Source organism: Desmodus rotundus, chromosome 1, assembly GCF_022682495.2.
Source record: "Desmodus rotundus isolate HL8 chromosome 1, HLdesRot8A.1, whole genome shotgun sequence".
Taxonomy (NCBI): Eukaryota; Metazoa; Chordata; class Mammalia; order Chiroptera; family Phyllostomidae; genus Desmodus; species Desmodus rotundus.
In genome coordinates this window covers 204,243,496-204,265,831 of record NC_071387.1, presented here as the reverse complement: position 1 = coordinate 204,265,831, position 22,336 = coordinate 204,243,496, and the positions used below count along the sequence as shown (strand labels likewise).

General features: G+C 42.2%; 1 protein-coding gene across 1 annotated transcript in view; it reads left to right on the top strand.

Annotated features, from left to right (window-relative positions):
- Positions 1-18,648: 18,648 nt before the first annotated feature.
- The window catches only part of PLCXD3 (phosphatidylinositol specific phospholipase C X domain containing 3), a 139,602-nt gene continuing 135,914 nt past the window's right edge, over positions 18,649-22,336 (top strand). Inside the window, exon 1 of the mRNA XM_024578544.4 lies at positions 18,649-18,934. Coding sequence (XP_024434312.1) covers positions 18,832-18,934 — 103 coding nt within the window. The 5' untranslated portion in view covers positions 18,649-18,831. The remainder of the gene's footprint in view (positions 18,935-22,336) is intronic.

Sequence of the window (22,336 nt, the reverse complement as noted above, 5' to 3'; positions counted from 1 at the left end):
AAATTTCAGAACATCGTGTAGAGTAAGAGGAAAGGTATTTTCCAAGAGTTAACCTTATAATTATCACCTTACTAATTTTGTCGCTTTGCAAGTTCCCTTGAAAAGCTTTCTCCAGGTGCCCGAAGAGACCAGAGCCTGTGACATGACAACTGGGCAAACTCTTCCTCCCTGCTTTATGGGGTTGTCCTTTAAGGTCTGATACTGTGAATTCTGATTCCCCAGCATTACTTTCATCTCTCTTATTTCATACTGTGGCCAATAATTATACAGCCAGGTGTTCAATTTTCCCCTTAACTGGGTGAAACTGGCTGTTAGATAACTGTGAATTTAAAATGGCCTGTTTAAAGGAAAACATCAACTTGTAAGTGAACCGAGAACTCGATTGGCTCTGAGCAGGTTGCTTGGTTGTCAGCCAATGAGGCGTGTTTTAATTCAGGAGTCTCGAGGCATCATTACAGACAGTGACAGCGCGTGGTTCCGGACTTGGCGTGGCAGATGCCGAAGGGGGCTCTTCCTCCCTGAGGCTCTTCCTCCCTGAGGCTCCGGTCAGGATCTGACCTTTGCCATTCTAGAAGATGATGGGAAAGAAAATGTGCGATTTTTGTGGTTAAGAAAATAACTAGATTCTTTAAAGTTGCAGGAAGAGCATTCCTCGTCAGAAATACCTCTTTTAGAAAGGGAATGCGAGATTGTTGCTTGCCCTCTGCACACCCCAAGAATCCACACCCCAAGGCTGGGTGGCATGCTTTCTCACTTCGCTTAGGTCTCTTTACTCAAATACTCCCTCTTTTACCTTTTTCGGTGGCACATATCACAATCTTTTCATTGCACTTTCCATTTCTGTGGGGATTTGGAGTCGCCTGTCTCCTCACTGGAACGTGCACGCTGTGGGAGCAGGAACTGCAGGTGGTCACCAAACCAGCCCCAGTCAGTAGTGGTCGCCTGAAAGTTGAAAGACTGAAGATGATGGCGAGCAGATGGAGGGAGACATGTTCTGTAAAGGATGACATGGACCCAACCAGCTGGCCTGGAGTCTCTGGGGCCTACTTTCAAAGAATTTTTGTGAAAACCTGACTCTTCTTTTAAGAATATATAATATACATTATAATATATTATATAAAATCATATAATAATTATATATAATGTATATTATGTATTATATACTATATATTGTGCATATATAATTACTCTGTGTGTGTGTGTGTGTGTGTGTGTGTGCAGATAGGTGGAAGAACACAAATCCCAAATCCCAAATTCTCACACCTGTCAGTGGGTAGACTGCCAGGTTCCAAAGCCCTCGATGGAACTGCAGACAGCACCTGCTGAGGCCAGTGGAGGATTCGGGTGCACTAGAGGTCAGCAAACCCCTGAGAAGCAGGCCTCAGAGCCACAGCCCTTCACTCCTATGGAAAGCTCGGCTGACCCCAAACAGCCCTGGGCGCCTCACAGAGAGCAGAGAGCTCAGCAGCCCCAGGGCCCCAGCTGAACTCTGGCGTCCTGCAGCCTCTAGCAGCCAGAGGACAAGTTTAGCATTTAGCGCTTCCTTTTCTCTCCAGCAGACCCCTGGAGGGTGCCTCTGGCAAGGACTGACACAGGGCCTTTGCCTTTTGGTCATTACACAGAGCCGGCCCATTCTGTTCAGAGCTTTCTGGTGTGGATTTTTAGGACTCCTCCACAGGCTACCACAGGTAATCTATTCTAGAACATTGGGAAACCATTTGTAATCCATTCTGATGAAAGAATTTGTTCAAGAACTGAAAGAATTTTTTAAATCTGGTTTTTGATTTCCTGTCACCTTCTCGAACTTGGTTGCATAGAACGGATGGAATTCACAGGCAGAGAGCTCAGTCTAAATCGCTGCCTCCTACCACCCCAAGCGCGCTCAGAGTGCCTGCTGGCCCAGAGCCTGACTGACCCCAGAGCATCGTCGTAAACTTGTAGTCTTTGGTGTCATAAATTATAACGACTAATTCTGAAATGACCGTGTCAGCCTCTTCCTCGTTGCAAGCCGGAAAGGGAGGCACAGTAGTGTTTGCGGCCACATATTGACCTGTTCCAACCTCATAGATTGCTTTCAAAAGCAAGTGAAAAGTGATTATTTTAGGAACGAGTCACTGCAGAGAACTGTAATTGGTAGCTCTTTGCCCAGCACACATCCATACTTCTAATATTATCTTTATACGAGACTTAACAGTTTAAATAGGCTTCTATGCACATCATCTCATTTGGTCCTCAGACATTTTTATGAACTAGGTACCATGTTCATTGAAGAGTCATTCAAAGCCACCAAGTTGGGGATTTGGACTAGAACTCATTTGTTTTGGTCGCTGCCCCTCCCCCCATTTCTGTGTTTGGTGAGGCTGGACTTTCACAAGTGAAAGCTATTGCTTTTGAGCTCTCAGATTTGAGAGCTTGGACCAGTAAGTGGCTTTTCTGCTTTCTCCTCCATATTGGCACAGAACTTTGCAGTTCTTCACGCTTATCCAGAAGGTCTTCATCATACCATACAAGGGACATGGAGAGCTAGTTATAGTTCCCCAAATTAATAGGTAAAAGGAAGAAGTTTGTGAAAAAAAAAAAAAAAGAAGAAGAAGAACAAAGCTCCACATTTGCTTTCGGTTTAGAGAGCGTCAACTTTCTGCTATATCATTAGAAAGGGAGATAGAAGCACAGCTGCCATTTCTTCTCAAACACCTGGGCAGGGAGCTTAACTTTTATTATAAAGTGTAAAATATAGGATTTAATTCTAATAAGAAAATAAATGAAGATAATTAAGTTCTCTGTAAGTTCATTCAGCCTCTGAAGTGGTTAATAATAGATATAATTAATGAACTATGACTACTTCCTACACTACCCACATTATTTTTCTCCATCATTTTTTAAAGGTATAATTTATATTCAGCAAAATGTCTCCTTTTTAATGTCCAGTTCCGCAAATTTTGGCTAACACATACAGTTGTATAACTACCATGCAAATCAAGATAGAGAACAGAACATATCACCTCCAAAATCCCCTATCATCTATTTTTATGACTTTCTATAATTAACTAAAATACTGATAGGCTTCAAATGATGTAGAATCATAGTGGTTAAGATATGTATGTATGTGCCCAAATATGTGCCCTAATATTTTAGCATTATTTGCCCTAAATTTGTGGCTGGGAAATCGAGGCCCAGGGAGGTAGGTCATTTCCCAAAGTGGTGAAGCGAGGGTTGAAACCATGTCTGTCGGACTCCTCTGCTCATCCCTCCTGCAGGGGCATGCTGTGGGTCTGTATACAGAAGGCTAAGGAGTCCCCCAGAATACGTCCACGGACCTGAGAAAGACCCTCCGTCGGGGAAGTGAGGCCTGCTGCTGTGAACTCCAGCTCCCTGGTGACTGAAAAAAAACAAAGTCTTTGACAACAGCACAACTCCTCCTTTATCAATAAGTTCTGACTTAGCCCCATGTGACTTTTTCCCTGCGTGAGCACTACCCTGATTTCATGATAGAGATGTGTTGGAGAGCAGAACTTACAGGACTGCGCTGTCCTCGCAGAAACGCTTGCTTCCACAATTCTGTGATTCTAGTTGCAACTTGACCATAGAGTAAGGGAGGGCTGCTGTTATCAATGGGCATCTATTCTGGACTGAAGCTCCATGGAGGGAAGAGAGGTGATTGATCAGACAAGGAAATATGTGCTGCTTATAGCATCATCCAGCTGGGTATGTAGCAAGCATCACACTATTCTTTGACCTGCTGGGAACATATATCTTGACTGCTCATCAGTAAAAGTCCCCTTTTAGAAGATTGCCACTGTGGGGTCTGCTCTTGCTTAGGGCGTGGCAGAGCCACTGTGAGAGTTCAGAGTAAAGCAAACCGCACAGTGTGTAATGAAGTGCTCCAAAGCGAAGAGGCACAATCCCTCGTCCATTACAAATGCAGTCAATTTTCTGAAAATTAGATTTAAGATTGTTTTTTTCCTTCTTGGAACCATAGATTACTCAAATATTTCCATTAGCTCCAAGACAGAGTGACATGAAAAAAAAAATGATGAAAGGATCCATTGACTATCAGAAGAAAAAGGAGATAGGGAGATTGATAATAAAAGTAAAACTCAAAGGAATTCAAACTCATTCCGTGTGCAATTAATGCACACATTTAAATCATGAGATTATGCAGCCTTGGCAGATTGAGTGGAGCTAATTTATAGGCATTTCATTAACTCCACGGGGAAGAGCCCCCTGTTGTTGCTATGTGAATATAATATTTATATTGATAATTATAAAACTAATTTAAAATATATTAAAGGAGACTTAGGTGAATATGGTACAGTCCATTCTCTCTGAGACTTCACATGGTCCACAGCAGATTGGGGAGGCTAACCCCAAGTTCAGCAAGAGCTTCAGCTGGGACTTCAGGGCTCGGGACTTGAGGATGGAGAAGGAGAAAAGGAAATGAGGCAAGATTTCTTCTTTTTGTTTTCTAAAAACTGTCCTGTTTTCTTTTCACCATCTTGACTGAAAGTATCATAGGGTCAACCACAGGAAAAACCACCTCTAAAAGGCACAGACCCCCGACAAGCCAGTCAAGTAATATTCATTCGATGTAGTTTTTAAATTTCTCAGGCACTTCTCCCACTCGCTGTTGCAGGCCCTTCTCTCTTCAAAGTTGAAGGTCTTCCTTCACAGGACTCTTTTTTCCATCCTCCCTAAGAACTGACTGCATTCTAGCCTTTGCTCCAGGGCCGGCCCACACAAGCTGGAGAACTCTGGCTTGTGGGCGTGTCCTGCGCTCTCAACCGTGGGGAGCGCCATTGTTGACTTGGGTTTAGTGGGCAGGACTGCCCTGGATAAAATCCATTAAGCTCTAACTGCTTAGAGGAAGTAATAGAAATGTAAAAAGAAGTACTAATTGTTGTCAATATTTACGAAGCATGTTCTGGCCAGGGTCGTACCATTTTCTGGAAGCTTCTTTCTGCCTGTCATTGGAGAGGAAGGGGGAAAGTGTTACTTTCTCAGTTGTCTGAGTTAAAGCTCTGATTGATAACAAAAATATTGGACAAATTGATGGTAAATATGTTTTTAAAAAGAATAAAAACTGTATTCACTACTCAGAAGTGTATAGTAAAAATCCAACATTATGTCTCTCTCTTTCTCTCCTCTGCTTCTGTCTCCCCATCACCCCTGATTCTGACCCTCCCGCTCCTGCCTCCCTCCTGTAAAGACTCAGAATTCCCTTGCGTCCACCCAGATAATTCAGGATAATCTCCCTATCTCAAGATCCCTAACATACTGACATCTGAAAAGTCTCTTCTGCCAAGTAAGATAATATATACATACATTTCAGGGATTAATAGTAGATAATTTCAGGGAAGCCCTTATCCTACCTACCACACCAGCCAGTTGCTACGCTATTTTTCCTTGGTGATAAATCCACTTTTCTTCATCTCTGATTCGAGATAATGGAACTCTACATGTTTCTGTTTTAGTAGCTGGTTCTCCGCGAGGTTATGCCTATAGAGGGCATCACAGGGTACTGGAAGGCAGACAGAGGAAGAGGGGGTTCTGTCCATTCAGCTCCTACTGGAATGGCCCTTGCAAGGGAATTCACAGAAGTAGCGATGGCACGGGTCCCTACTTTTTTCAGCATCCCCAGAATGGCCACACTTCTGGGATCACTCTCACTACCCTCAGAGGTGCCCTCACACGTCTGGGGTAATGTGTCCCCTCAGACGTCTGAGTCTTCACTCATGAGAGCCTCTGCTCCAAGTTTCTGGGTTCTGGGGGCCTCAAATGGTTTTCTTCATTCCTCGAACCCCAGAGGTGACAGCAACTTCTTAAATAATTACTACAGTGTTCATTTTTAGATTTTCCAGTTATGATCAGTTTTTTAACTCCCTCAACAAATGGGTATAAAAATTAAAGAGTGATTGATAATGGCCTTAGAAGAAATAGACAGGAGCGAGCAGTGAGGAAAGAGAAGTTATTTCAAGTCTGTCTGATGTTGGTTGGTTTGCAGTAAGCACTATGGTGTAGAACGACAAGTCTAGAGGAACATGAAGGGAAAAACAAAGGAAGACAAGTCTACCTTCCCAATAAAATCACTTCCAAATATTCTTCTGAATGTGGGACACCCAAAATCCAAAAGACATTCACACTGGTTTTGATTTTTTTTTTTGAAACAGAATAATCATTTAAAGGAATACAATACACAATTATTAGAAAGTTTTAATCCAGTTTAAAGTTAAAACTATGCAGATTTAGTTTGGCCAAATTTAATTCCATACAAATGTAATTTTCAATACCAGTAGTTTCACTGGTATACTCCAACACAGGGAAGATCTTAACAAAATCCTATGCACACGTGTGTGCAAAAGAGGTGAGTACTGAGAGATTTATACATTATACAGTCTTCGGATAAGCTGCCGAAAGAAAGTATCCATTTGAATTTCTCAATGTGCGCTGCAGCGAGACCACACTCCATCCATGACCTCATTTATCAGAGGCCTGAGCATTCTTCAGATTACACTCCTGCCAGAGATAAATGCACTTGACATAAAATAATAATGTTTCAATCGTGGAAATGTGATCTCGATCACATTTAAATCTGCTTTTTATACTCTGACATTAATTACCAGCGCAGAGCCGCTTGGACAGCTCCACAGCCAGTCTTTGAAGAGGTTGTTCATCAGATAGGAATGATGTTTGTCTAGAAGTGCACTCTTCTTAATGGACTTAACGTAATTACTTTTAAATGTGCAGAGAGGCCCCTCCCCTATTCTCTACCACCTCCTGCCCAACTCAATGTCCTATATAGTTCTCTAAGGTCATTGAGACACTGGGAGTGGGCTGATGGGATATAAATCTGCCAAAAGTCAAAACAATCAAGTATATTCACATTAAAAAGATAACACCCTGGGGGGTGAGTGGGAGAAGTTAAGGACACAGAACAGGTCACACTGAAGTTTACTATATATGTTTATCTGAAATTGGGTTATGTAGACAATGGAGTTCAAAGGGAAAATAATCTTCAAGAGACAAAACTGAAGTGGTGTGTGTGTGTGTGTGTGTGTGTGTGTGTGTTTAGGGTATAAGGTGGATGATATTCCTGCATTCCAGTGTGAGGTCTAGTGCTCTCAGTAAGGAGCCCAGGGAATGTAATAGAGGTTCAGATATGTAGGTCCTTTTCCAATGGCTGCTTCCTCGAATCATTGTCCATCCTTCTGGGCACCTGCTCCTCAAAGCCCAGAGCCTCAGGGTTATCTCAGAGCTTTCCCATACCCTTAGAAAGGCTTGTTTGCTGAGAACTTAGTGGGCTCTTATAATGAAATTAGTTATGCCTTGTCTAATACCCAGCATAGAAATGACCTTAACAGTCTCAATTATTGGACAATAGAAGAGATTTATAATGTATGCTGGTTAGAAAAGAAAGGAAAGCTGCTATGGAAAAACCTTAATTTTGATTTGAAAGTAAAGAGGTAAGGACAGGAAGTCCTTGGAGTTTAAATTCTAGAGCAATAATATCAAAACCAAAACAAACAAAAAAAAGATATCTGGATTGAAAGGAAGACCAAAGCAAGAGTCAAATGAAAGAAGAGCAAAACCTACCTATCAATTAATTTTGAGTTTACAAATCAGATTCATAATTCAAAGCTATGAACAAAGGTCTACCTGGCAACCTCGGTGCTATGCCCAGACTCCTATGTACACTTGCCCTTAGTATCATAGGATGGTGCGCATGGACAAAGTGAAATTATTGGGGAAAACATAACTGAGGACAATAGAGAGATGGTTTGAGGATACTTAGTACATCAGCAAAAGAAACATGTGGAATATGGCTACAGTGAGGCAAACGGCAAATGAGTGGATGTACATGTCATTGTTGGGACCTTTGCCTTTCTCTGAAGACTCAACCCAGAGTTCAGCCTAGAGAGAGGACCTTGGGCACAAATGAGTTAACGCATCTCAAGTCCAAAGTGAGGTGACACAGGATCATATACATAATGTGTTTCTTATCATCATGCTTACAGTATCTTCTAAGGGCTCAGTGACTGCACTTAACACTACCAGTGCCCCGGCCTTCCTCCGTGGTAGTGCTTATGGCAGGGAGTCTGAGTCATGGAGTGAAGTAGGGCTGATTAATTTCTCCTTTAATTATTAGGTCAGATGAAGGTATATTTTCTGACACTATTTAAAAACTATTTACTTATTTTAAAAGTTACTGTTTTTCACCCTCCTTTGCCATAGCATATATCTCTGAGGATTAAACAAAAATTTCTACTTGGGTCTAATTTTTATTGAAATGATATATATGGCCAAAATATGTAAATGAAAACAGAAGAAAAGCATGTGGGTGCTTTGTTAGAGGGGGGCTTCGGGCCAGCTGTGCAGACAGGAAGTGCAGAGGAACAGGCTGGTAAGTGTCGTCAAACAAACTCGAGTCTAGAGGTGCCCCGCTTAGTGTCTTGATCCAAATTAATCAGTCAAATCTCTACAGTAATTGCAATAACTGAAAAACTTCTGAATTTCAATTTTCCTTCTTGTTGTAAAGAATGGTCAGAAAGGTTCATGATGTACTCCATAGTTACCCGTTTCACCTTTTCCCGTGTTTTTTGCCTTACTTGTTTCCGTTTCCCTTCTTGGCTTCCTCTACTTTCATTTACGGATGGTGTTTGCGCGTCTTCTCATTCTGCGTGTGTGGGTTGCAGTGTGGATGTTACTTATTTGTGGGCTAATCGTAAAATGGTTGATACTTATCCATGACCGATACTTAAAATTACCTTTCGTTGGTCTGAAACCACTGTGTCATATTACTGATTAGCTCACCTGCCAATAGTTGCCTCACACAATATCTGTTTACATAATTTCCAAATTGGTTATATTTTAATCACTCCTAAAACTATTAACTTCAGCGAATGTCCTGACATCGAATCACATCATTAAACGCATTGTATGTGGAAATGGGCTTATTTCACGTAGCCTTATTAGTGTCTCCAGTAGCTGTTTTGTAGTTTATTTTAAAGTTACTTTTAGCTAAGTGATAACCTCCCCATCCCCTCAGAGCTATTGTGATAAGCTGCAGTCAGTTCAAACCCATTCTTTTCAAATGCCGAAGGGTACAAACCCTGTGTCTCTCAGGTAGGAGCCGGTAGCCACATCTCACCTTTTCTTGGTTTGCGAAAGAAGAGCGACACGAATGATCATAATGGGTGTATTCTTTCTCAGTCTCACTAATCAACGTTAATAATGAGGTATGACGAGTAATATCTTTGTGGAAAATTATAACAACAATTGTCACGCATAAGGAATTCATGTTTTATAATTACACAAACTATATGATAATGATGGGTTATACTTTTCTTGCTATACATTATTTTAAATAGAAAATCTCTGCCCTGCTGTTAGCCAGCAGATCCTGAGACATCCTTCCTCCGTTGCTTAGCAGCCTACAGATAGCCACATCGCTCCACCGTAACTTTTAAGTACCGCGTGTTTGGATGTCCACGTGAAATTTCCACACGTCTTCTGTCCCGTGGTGTCTGAAAATCAGGGTCATTATTCACTTTGAGAGGCGGGCCATTTTCCAGTGCCCTGAACCCATGGGTTTTCTGACAACCCCATGAAAATTTAGAGGTTGCGAGCTTACTAATGTTTCTGTTTTAGGAAGGTAGCTCCACAATGCCCGCACCCCACAGTGAGGTGTGTGTATGGGTGTGAATGGGAGTCTCTTGCATTCCATTTTCTCAGCGTCCATTCTCTCCGCTGTGCTTCACAAGCGAGAATCACTTAGCGGGGAAATAAGGCATGCAGGCATTTGCTGTCTGTCAGTCTCATTTCCGACCTTTTTGTCATTTGTTATGTGATTTATTACAGATTTTCGCTTTCCTCTCCTCTGGGTCCACCATTGTCCTTTTGGGTCCAGGAAAGCTGATATTTAGCCATCTTGTAGTAATAATAATTTGTTCTTATTTAATTTAATATAGTGTAAATTTTGTAACACTTTGTGCAGTGTGTATAAAGGAAAGTTTATTTATAAGCTTTCTATGTAAGTTTTCAAAGATACTTTGATTCCAAATATAGACATTTAGCACCCAGTACAAATATTAGGTGTGTTAGATAAAATGCATTTTTGTGTCTTAGAGATACGTCATTTCTCCATAACTGTAAAAGGGACTTTATATGTATTTTCAGAGACACCTGCAAATGTATTTTAGTACTTTTGTCCAATGTTATTTTTAAGCTATATGCAGTCATTAAGTAAAATTATCTTATTCCCTATATGGAAAAGTAAAGAACATTGTATCTTATATAAATATGATACATAATTATTTAGTAGTCAAGTGGGCTACTTGGTGTGCAGTGAAGAAAATAAAGCTCAGGTCTTAGATTTGACTGTTTCAATCTGAAAAATGTATACATTTTTTCTGCCTTAAAAAAGGAGCTTAACATTTTGATAAAAAAATACAAAAACTTCAATCATTTTAAAAGAGAAAGGCTTTAAATTATAAAGCATAAATGCATCCCAGACCAAGAAAAAAAAAAAAGGCTAAAGCAGTTCATCACTACCAAACCGGTATTATAAGAAATGTTAAAAGGTCTCCTTAAAGAGGAAGAAAAAATAAAAAGTATGAATAAGAAAATACTGCCGAGAACAAATACTCTCACTGACAAAGGCAAGCACTTAGTAAAAGCAGTGGATCAACCAACACTAAAACTAGTACAAAGGTTAAAAGGCAAAAATAGGAAGGTCATCTGTACTTACAACAGTAAATTAAGGGGCACACACACACACAAGAAGTAAAAAATGGTGACAGAAACATAAATGTGTGGGGAGGAGATGGGTGAAAAATGGTAGTGATTTTAGGATGTGTTTGAACTTAAGTGACCATCAAATTAAAATAGACTGCTGTAAACCTAGCTCGGTATGTATGAAGCACGTGGCAACCAGGAACCAAAAATTTACAAGAGATATACAAGAAATAAGGAGAAAGGAATCCAAACCCAACACCACAGAAAGTCATCAACATGCAAGAGAGGAGAGCAAGGCAATTAGAAAGGAACAGACGACTATAGAAACAATCAGAAAATAATCAATAAAGTGGCAATAACTATATACCTATCAATAATTACTTTAAATGTAAATGGATTAAATGCTCCAACCAAAAGATGAATGGATAAAGACTTGCTACATATATATATTATTATATAGTATATATTTTATTAAGTAATTTATTATATATAAATTAATATATAGAATTAAATTAATGTATGATATATAATAATAAATATTTTATTAAGCAATATTTTGTTATATTATTATTATATAAATATTACTTGGCCATAAAACAGAATAAAATCTTACCATTTGTGACAGCATGGATGGACCTAGAGGGTATTATGCTAAGTGGAATGACTTAGAGAAAGACCATATGATTTCGCTTATATGTAGAGTCCAAAAAACAAAATAAAAAAACCAGACGGACACACTATGCAGAAACAGACTGGTAGACAAAGAGAACAAACTTCTGGCTGCCAGATGGGGGCGGCGGGTGGAAGGCGGGTGAGAAAGGTGACGGCATTAGGGAGCACAGGCTGGTGGTTCAGAGCAGCCCCAGGGGTGAGAGGTGCAGCACAGGCAGGGTGGTGAGTTATATCGTAATAACTCTGTGTGGGGTCAGGTGGGTGCGAGACCTATCGGGGGTGGGGGAGTCACCTCTTATGCATTTACCAAGACAAATGGAGGATCTATGAATTTTATTCTATCTTTCTTCTTATGTTTTTGAAAATATATATGATTCATGGATTCTTCATGGAGTGACAAAAAAATTAAATGCATCCCACTTTGTCTTCCTCCATCCTACCCTCACCTTTATAATCTCTTTGACAAGAGCAGTGTAGCCAAATATTACAGGATTGGTTTTTAAAAGTCAAGGCATTATATGTGGTGTAAAATTAACCTTTTCAAATAAAGGGGATGAGGTGACATTTCTTTAATGCATGGGTGCATTTGAGCCATTGAGCTCCAGCATCTGAGAGTATCTTCAATCTTCTCATTGTTTGCTTATATGATAAAAACAAAAGGGAAAAAAATCCAGATTTAAGGATTAGGGATTACCTAAAGTTGTAAAGAAAGGTTTAGTACTGAAAGAAGATGGCTATTCAATCATGAGAGTAAAATTTTATTAGGCAAAGGAATAGTCTTAAGTGCTGCTACACTGGAAGCCAGGAAAGGAAAAGCACACTTAGTATTGTCTCTAACTCTGGCCAATCCAGTGCTCAGCATTGCTCAGAGCTGCCTGAACAGAGAGACACCTGTCCCCGGATTTCTGACTCTCTTCCACCGTGAATCCGCAGTGCCTGGGCTAGGGTTAGACTGAGGACTCATTATCTGACTTGACTTCCCAGAATCTCTCTCTCCGAGGCATCAGAGGTGTCCCACAGCATTACCTGTGCCAGACAGACAGCCCTGGAGAGAGACAGTTACATCTGGAGTTGGCAAGAAGAGACTGGAAAGAAATGTAAACTGCATGAGTTGTGCTGCAGCTTGGCTCAGCTTTGCCTCTGTGTGCCTGAGGAACTATCCCGAAAGGGCAGAAGGGTGCAAAAGGCTTTGCAGGTCTTACCTGTGCAAGAACACTCACGAGCTTGTCATAATTGGCTTTATTGCATCCATTTGCGCCATAAAGTATAAAATCTTACTGATGGAGAGTACATCTGAAAGTTACTAATGATATCTGTCATTGACAAAGTTCTCTCAGACAAGGACTTTGGGACTCCAGAGGAATTAGATTGGGCTGTGTTCTTTAATATACCATTGAGAAAGGGAAAAATAGTCTTTGCCATCTAGAAGTTCTCCTGGAACTACAGGCCAGGCCTTGGTTCACCTGCTGAACACATACATGTTCACAGAACACCAACATTAGACAAAACCATTCTGTGACCTTGATAAATAATAATTCTTAAAAAGCCCTCTGTAATCAGGTGTGAAAATAGATGAAACATCAGTATTGCCCATGCCCCCCAATAATCCGACACCCCCCACTCTCAGGAGTAATTCCTGCATCTTTACTTCATACAGCTCTAGACTTAGTCCAGTGTCTCCTGCTTCCAGATAAGATTGATGAAGGGACTCATTGGATTACCCTCCTCGCCACTTCCGGACGGCATCCACGTCAGGGCACAGGCCCACTTCCTACACCGTTTCCTGAGGTGTCTCAGGATTTCCAGGATGTACAGTCTCTTTTGCTATAAAAAGTAATAAACTCAATTTGTACAATTTCAGGTATGTTCCTGGTAGTCACTGGCTGAAGGACAAACTATTGCTAAATTGTTATGATGAAAACTTTATAATTGATAAAATAAGTGTGGTTCTGTCCAAAAGAATCACTGGCTATTAGATTTTTATTGTAATAAAATATATATAACATACAATTACCATTTTAATCATTTTAAGTGTACAGTTCAGGGGCATTAAGTGCAGGTCCATTGTTGTGCAGCCTTCACTGCTGTCTATTCGTCTGCAGAACGTTGTTGTTTGTCGTGACCTTGAACCCTTTCTCCACCCCCAGGCCGAGCACCGCTGCTTTACTTTCTGTCTCTGTGAATTTGACTATTTTAGGTACCTCTTCTAAGTGGAATCATACAGTATTTTTCTTTTGTGTCTGTCTTATTTTGCTTAGCAAATTGTCTTCCAAGTTCATCTATATGATAGCAGGTATCAGAATTTTCTTCCTTGTTAATCCTGAATGAGATTCCATTATATAATTATACCTCATTTTATTTATTCACTCATTTGTTGATGTATATTTGCATTGTTTCCACTTTTGGTAATTGTGGATAGTACTGCTGTAAGCATTGGTAGAATTATGGTCATTTTTTTAAAAAGAAATGATGAGTATAATAGTTCCAGGGTTTTTCTGATTCTGCATATGACCTTAAAACAGTCTCCTTCCTTCCTTCCTTTCTGCCCTCACCAGTCCCCATGCTTGGAAAAATCAAACATTTTCTGGAAATCTAGAAGAGCATGGCATGTTGTTTTCCAGTGCCATCGCTGACTTTATCAAGATAGCATGAGGGAGGGGGAGGATTGGGAGAAACACTGTGGAGAGTTCCAAATGAGATTTTCTTCCAAAATATAGTTTCAAAACTGAGTTCTAAGTCCCTTGCTACTTTTTGAAATGCTAAAAACTAGGCAAGTTAAAGCAGAGTTTTTGACATTGAGGGGAGAGAGACAGGCAGGTCATTGGTTTATTGGGCCATTAAGCTATCATGCGCCACTTTCTGCCCAAGACATAGAGTCAGTGAGTTCAGGGGCTGGCGGCTCCGCCTTCTTTCACTAGAAGAGAGCACATAATAGACACATGATGCATATTTATGAAATAAGCAAGTAAGTGATTATAATGAGCACTTAGTATGTCTTAGATACTGTGGGGCGCATTAGAGGGTATCAAATAACCATTTCTGTGCACAGTATGTTTTAAGTCTAGCTAGTGAATGAGAAACGTGCTGGAAGATAGCTACAAGGAAACTGCAGTGGGTGTTCGGAAAAAGAAAAACACCCCTGTCTATGGATAGGAAGGAAAAATTGCAAAGATGAGTTAGAATAGAAAGAATTTCAATAGAGGGAAGCAGAGATGAGTTAGAATAGAAAGAATCTCAATAGATGGAAGCATCCGCCTGCATAGGAAAAGGCATGGTGGTCGCAAGAAGCATAGCGATGAACTACAGTTTACTGTGCTTCCATTCTGTTCAATGAACTTTAAATTCTTCATTTAAGCTTCCGAGTGCCTTCCATTTTCCCATGCCCAGGAAGAAATCATTATTCTTCACACTTCAGTTAAGGAAGCCAAGAAACACACTGAAATTAATTGAGAAAACATGGATTTTAATCCAAGGCTTCAGCCTGCGATTCCAGCCACTAGATTATATTTAGTGAATGTTAATTCACTTATTTGGGGCTGGCATAGAAGGGGTAGATGCAGGGAGGGGAGGGAGAATGAGACTGAAAACTTTGAAAGGTTAAAACAGCGGTGAGAAGTGGGGATTATTGCTTTTTTTTAATCTTGAATTTAAGTACAAAAAGCATTTTTATAATTAAGTAAAATAAATTTCTTTGAATAAAATATCTAGGTACAGGTTGTAGAAAATGATAAAGTGCATTGATTATTAATAGTTAATTTTACAAAGGTTCTTCATTGCCCTTTTGTATATATTTTAAGTTTGTGAACAAATGTGTCTGAACATTGTGTTTTTCAGTGATTTGCATGAATTGTTTTAAACAGAGTTCCTCTTTTAAAATAGCATTCAGCTGAAATGTGTTATAATGCTCGCTGACCTATAAGAGATCTTGTTTTTCAGAACATATATCAACATTGATTTAACTGAAAAAATACATATAACTCCAACAGTTAAGAAATAGTATGAACTAATGAAAGAAAATGCATAACAAAGGGCCTTTTTATTAGAGTGAAAGAAGATATATAGTAAGACTATTCCATATGAGAAACAATGTTTATAAACTGTGTATAGCGTGATTTTGATGGACAGCTGAGGATTACATAACTTTTAATAACAGCAGGACACCACTGCAATAAGTCAATTCTTTTTCCATTTATGCTTAAAAGAGCCTTTTAAAAAACAGTTGGCTACTATGATACTACAATTAAAAATCATTAGTATTTTGGAGTGATAAAAATGTTGATCTCTACCTTGAGTTTTTTGGATACAATAAAAAAGCTGAGGTAAATATTTACATTCTCCTCTTGCTATTTTACTGCAGCTGTGTGTATGAGAATGAGTCATAAAGAAAACAGAATTGTAGAATAATGGAGTCGAAGGAGCTCCAGAGATCAGTGACAAATGCCAGATCACTGTGTCTGTGGGTGTGACGGTTAATTTTATGTGACAACCTGGCTGGGGTATGATGCCCAGCAGTTTGGTCAAACACTAGTCTAGATGTTGCTGTGAAGGTATTTGTGGATATGATTAGCATACACAGTCATCAGACTTTGAGTAAAGCTGATCACTTTCTGTAAAGTGGGTGGGCCTCGTCCAATCAGTCGAAGGCCTTCAGAGTAAAGACTGAGGTTTCCTGAAGAAGAATAATTCTGCTTTGAGACGACAACATAGAAATCCTACCTACGTTACCAGGCTGCTAGCCTGCCTTCCAGATTTTCTAGTTCTCACCATCCCACAAATCAATTTCTTAAAATCTCTCCTATTACATATATATAGGAGTTGGCAGAAATAGGCTTACAGTTGTGAGTATTCAAAACACAGAGTTTATTCTTGTATTATTATTTATTAATTATTATATTATTTATTTGTATTACAACTGTAAGCCTAATTTTGCCCTCCCCTGTATATATAAAACTGGTTCTGTTCCTCTGAAAAACCCTGATTAACACAGTGGATAAACTAAAGCCCAGAGAAATTATATGGTTTTCCTAACATAATTTAGTAAGTGGTAGCAGAACTGATAATACAGAAAGATTGGGAAGGTGGGTCATAAAATTGCCTCAAATATCGATCAGAAAGTCAGGAAAGAAACTCACAGCTACCAACTCCTTGTTCTTTTCTAGCGATTGCATGCACAGAAATGTAAAGTTTTATGCAAAACCCAGTACATTAAAAATTCTGACATTTGAAGAAGATAAAACAGGGAAGGGATTACTTGTTTGCTTTCTCAAAAGATACTGTGTATGATTCTTTATAGGGGTGACTTTCCTCAATAGTTAAGATTGTTTCAATTTTAAAACATGCTTTGTAAACTTTTAGAAATTCAGAAGTTCAACACACTCGAATAAAGCATGTTTTTAAAGTGTATCTTATTAAAAATATTCCCAAGATTCAGTAATTTTCTCATCTTCCTGAAAACAGATATTTTATAAGGATAGAAAAGGCAAAGAGGAAAAATACACACATGTCATCTTATTAACCTCGAGTCTCTCATTTTGTGTGACGCTTTGCTGATAATCAAAGACAACTTGGCTAGAGTCTTCCATATACATCCTTTCCTGGAATCTCCCCTGTGGGACTCTGAGTTCCTATCACCAGTTTATAATGGACACACAGGGGCTGACAGAGACTAGAGGCCCTGTCCGTGCTCCCCAGAGACAAAGCATTTGCTTCCCAGGTCTGAGCTCTCCCCATTGCCCTCTGCGATGCCCACAGAAGACCAGCATTAGCCAGAGGGGTTGTAGGTCTTATGACCAAAAATCCCACAGTGAGTGAAATGCTCACTCTCGTCAAAAGAATATGTGATTCTACTGTGTTAGCAAGAATATTAAGACTTACCTTGGAAAAAGAAATCCCAGTACCTCTCTTTTTGATTCTTAATGATAACCATACCATGTCCTCTTGAAGCTGTAAATTGATTCCATGGGACAATGGCAAATAAAGACAAGTCATTATCTCTCCTCTCTCCGTGTTTTCCAAAGTGCTCCCCCTCTGAAATATTCCTTAGGTTGTACATCCTTGTATTATAAGCAAGCTTTAGTTGTTGTTGTTTTAGAATTTATTTATTTATTTTTAGACAGAGGAGAAGGGAGGGAGAGAAACATCAATGTGTGATTGGTCTCCTGCACACCCCCCCCCCCCTGGGGACCTGGTCCACAAACCCAGACATGTGCCCTGACTGGGAATCCAACCAGAGACCCTTTGGTTTGCAGGCTGGCACTCAAGCCACTGAGCCAGGGCTAGTTCTTTTTTCAATGCTATATGGTTTACTGAAGTGAAATAATCATTCCCGTGTTTTACAGCTCTCTCTCCCCTACCTCGGTTTTCATTTTCTCATCACATTTGTGAGACCTGATTTCTCTCCTCTTTCTCATCTGAGAGCAGGTGGAGCAAGACAGTTCTTTGGAGGCTCAATGAGTGATTTCTCTTGAGAGAGGCGCATCTCTCTAGGCTGCCAAGGAGTGAAAATTTTGACAGTCACTCAGATCACTTTGAATGGTGCCAAATAAATCCCACCAAATGCTCCTGGCAATAATTACAGCACGTCAGTGAGAAATGGGGTCCTTTTCTCTCAGCATCAGGCTGTGGTCTTGTCCTGAGAGCCGTGAGGGTGACTGAGAGAGGGGACACAGGAAGCTTTCCCCACAGAAACCACATAGGCTTCTCCTGGTGGGAGGAATGAAGGCGTTGAAGGGCTTCTCTCCCTTGACATGCCTGGAACAGAGTGCCAGGCATTAAGGAGGAACCACCTAGAACTTACTGCACACCCATCAACTACTTCCCAAATTAGATGAGAGCCCAGCGCTTTGTTATAGCAGGCCTGGGAAAGACATAACCTGTTGTAGCTTACAAAAAGGAAAGCTCTTTGGTGAGAATGCAAAGTCCCGAAAGCCAGGGTGTGAGTCTCCTCTTCCTGAGATGACAGCATCCCAAAGTCTAGTAAGGTTTTAGGTTCGACCACAAGACTGCCTTTTACACAGCAGGACCAGGTAGTCACATCAAAGGGCAGAGGAAGACCCCGGGCAAAGCAGCTGCTTGAACCAAGTTTAAAAAAAAGGAAGAATAAACCAAGAAGAGCTGCAGAATGGCGAGAAAAGGCAGAGACGCATAGGAGGGACAGGACGGGCGGAGGGAGTCGGGGAGGGAGGGGAGAGAGGAGAAAGCTGAGCGCGGACGTCAGGACCCAAAGCTTCGGAGGAGTCTGGCAGAGGCACTGGGGAGCACGGGGTGTTTGGAATAATTATTGAAATCCGCGTGTGTCTGCGCCATCCTGTGGGTGTGGCGCAGAGCAGAGTGTAAACTCCAGCGGGGCTGGAGCAAACATTGGATTAGCGGCAGCCGCCTGCCAGCCTGCCCGAGGAGTGCGGGGACCCGCAGCGCGCCACCGGCACCATGGCCTCGTCTCAGGGGAAGAACGAGCTGAAATTCGCCGACTGGATGGCAACTCTGCCAGAGAGCATCCACAGCATCCCCCTCACCAATTTGGCCATCCCAGGTAGGCGCGCAGAGGCGCTCCCTCGGTGCCATTCCACCTGCCCCACCCTGCTTTATCTGCCACCAGGTGCTAAGTTGCACGGTGCCCTTGGGAGGGAAACTCATCCCCAGAGCGGGGTCTCAGGCCAGGAGAGCGTGCGCTAGGAGCCTCTGGCCTCCTGGCCTTTTCCAAACCTCTGGGGACCGTGGCGCGGAGAGTCAAGGTGACTGCTTTCCCACCGGGCTTTGGAAGCAGGCTGTGCCAGAGGGTCGGGGCGGGGGAAAGCCTTGGCTCTAGGTTGGTGCCTGGTGTCCCCTCCTCAGTTTTCTCTGCAGATTTAGAGTAGGGGGGCTTCTGGGTCAGTGCGGTGACCGCGCACGCGGTCCTAAGGACTGGGCGCCAGCGCTTGGACCTCCGACTCCATCCCTATCACGGAATACAGAGGATTTGGTAGATTTCTCGGTACAACCTACCTGAGTCATTTATATTTGTCCCCAGTCTCCTTTAAAGAGACAAAGCGCTTCCCCAAGAGTGATGAAAGTTGAGGAACCAGCAGCAGTGTGATCGCTGCCCTTGACCTAGGAACTGCTGAGGGCGAGGGGCGGAGGGTGCCGTATTGTAGTCTGTGTGGACCCGGAGGGCCTGGCGGGGCGGCCGTCTGGATTGCCATCCCAGCGCTGTTCGCAACGAGTACCCGAGCACCCGGCTCAGGAAAGCGAGCCCTTGCAGACCATGGGTTTGATGCTCCAGGCAGAGCCAGGCAGGGGAACCTGCGTGAGCAGTGGCGGAGGGGTGGGATTAACAGGCACGCGGTGGGGAGAAGGTGATTGCGCTGTGTCCAGACCACCCAGGAGAAAGAAAGCCTGGCAAAGCCAGGAAGAGGCAGGAGGCATCCACAGGCTCCAGCATGGCGCGCGCGACTTGGACCAGAGGACTGGGCAGGTTTCTGGAGCGGGTGCGCGCAGCAGCCCCTACTTAGCTCAGGTGTACAGAGGGGGAGGACATTTCAGGACAGTGTACCGTGTTGGCAGCTGGGGACATACCCATACTTCCTCACCAATTTGACTTTTCACTTGAGCTGAGGGAGTAGACGCCTAATCCTTCTAGGACCCAGGTGCAGGAAAATCACTCAAGGACAGGTAGTCCCCCTTGCCCCTAGCTGAGCCTGGTTATCAAGTTCAACCTTCCGTTCTACCTTCTCTTGATTTGCCCCATCTTGCATCCTCTTTCAGCCACGGGATTTGGGGGTGGGGGGGCAGCAGTACTTTTTTAAAAAAGCAAAAGAGAGGTTCTCTTAAAATAGTGTGGTGTTGAGTAGAGGGAAGTGGGGGGCTGGATGGATGTGGGCAACGTGTGGGGAAATGGGGACATCTGTAATAGAGTCAACGATGAGAATAAAGATTAGAACAATCCCCAGGGGGCTCCAACCAGCAGTGCCGGGATTGATCAGTAACGTGAACCAATGGCTGTTAGCCAAGTGGATCTGGTGGCCCTAACAGGCACAGGCCACACTCAGAGCACAAACTTGGAAGGGAAGAGTTTTTCTTTTTTGCTCTTCTTCAAGAGGTAGCTTCCCAAGAGCCCAGGTGTCTCCAAGGAAAAGAACGAGCCAGCTTCCCCATTCTACAGTACCTGCTACCTGGGTGAGCCTGGGGATTGCTCTTTTGAAGGAGATGATAGAGAGTGCACAACTTAGCTGGCAAAATGCCACTCTCACTTCCATGGGTGTTCCTATCCTCTTTTCTCCTTTGGTTTTTTGAGTTACTTTCACATGCCTCACCTGAGCATTTCTGTACACAGAGAAGGTAGGACAGGCAGAGACTCTGACACTAGGCTTCTCATTTGTGACTCTCCAGAGACGCAGGGAGGTTAAAAGCCTAAATTGACATTGCTGGTTCTCAGAGATGCGATGACACCCTGTCTGAAAGTCTTATATTTCTGTCATACCTCACTTTCCTGAGCCGTAGTATGCATACCAGATCACCTAGTCCTTCCTCATGCCTCACGAAGCAGGCATTGCTGGTACTGTGAACTCCATCTCACAAACGTGAAAATTGCAGCTCGATGAAGGCGAATGACCTAGTACCAGTTCAGGGATATGACCCCTAAAGTGGGCCTTAGGGAAGAGCTCCTAGGAATTTTGGAGCACAATGCTTTGGCATTCACACCCAGGTAATTCAGCAGCAACAAGTGCTGACCTGGCTGAAAGGGACAAGGAAATGTGCATTAGCAGGAACAGGGCAATCTTCCTTTTCTCCCCATGGGACACATTGAAAGCCTGAGGTCAGAGACTCTGATACTCTGGTAGACTTAAAGACATAAGGATGATGGCCTCGGATGCAGTGGAAATTTCTACCACTTTCCCAGCCCCTATTAGTATTATACTCTAAGCAGATCCCTGCAGAGCTTCCCATTCTCACCCCCAATACTTCTGAGAAATAGAACTATTTCTCCGAGTCTATACCCCCCAATTCCTCCATGAGTCTGTAATGCAGACTTGGTAGGTCCATACATACAAGTCTGGGTCTAAAAATGGGCTATGGTGCTTTTCTGCCTTACTCAACTATGAGAATTTTGGGAGGAAAAAAAGACATTCAAACTGCCATAGTCAGAAAAGACTAATTGGAGACTATTAAACACTAATGGAATAATTGCCTTAAAATCATGCTAATAGCTTCCTGGCTGCTACGTGTTTACTTGGCCAGTTGCTACAGCGTGAATTAAGTAATTATCTCCACCATTTAAAACCACTCCTGATATGCCACACAAGTGCTCCCATGGAAGGGAACTTGCTCCTCCGTCATCCTCAAAGCTTCAAGTTGTCATAGGTGACACAGTTGGAGAGTGAAGAGCTGCCTCCTTACAAGGCCACCCACTTGGGGCAGCTAAGCCAGGTGACAGCAGGGCTAGTGCTCGGAACAGTCTGCAGGTGCGTGATACTCCCCAGCATGCATGCACTTCTGGCTTCTAAACATTCCTCAGCATCTACATCGTGAATGTTTTCAGAACCAGACCTCTCAGTGGCTGTTCTGCATCTAAATGTCCTCATCATTTGGTGCTGACTGGCCTAAGGAATGATATTAATACTTGGTCCTAGTAGTTTTGCTTCCAGGAATCTTTCAAAGGACTGGTACTATGAGGACATGTGGACAGGTCCTCCGATTTCAGTCTCATTTATCATTTTTTTCTTCTCTCTGATGACACTGGACTAGGTTTTCATTCACACGTGTTCCTTTAACTATACCCTGGCATTCTGTGTTCTGAATGATGCGTCCTCTCACCACGAGCAGGTGAGAGAGGATAAACAGGATGGAAGCAGGGAGACAAAGTATAAGGTGCAGGTGCAGGGGAGTCTGATGAATTTCTGGTGAGTCAGAGGGATTTCTGGCATTGCTGAAGCAGTCTTGAATTCTGTGGTCATGG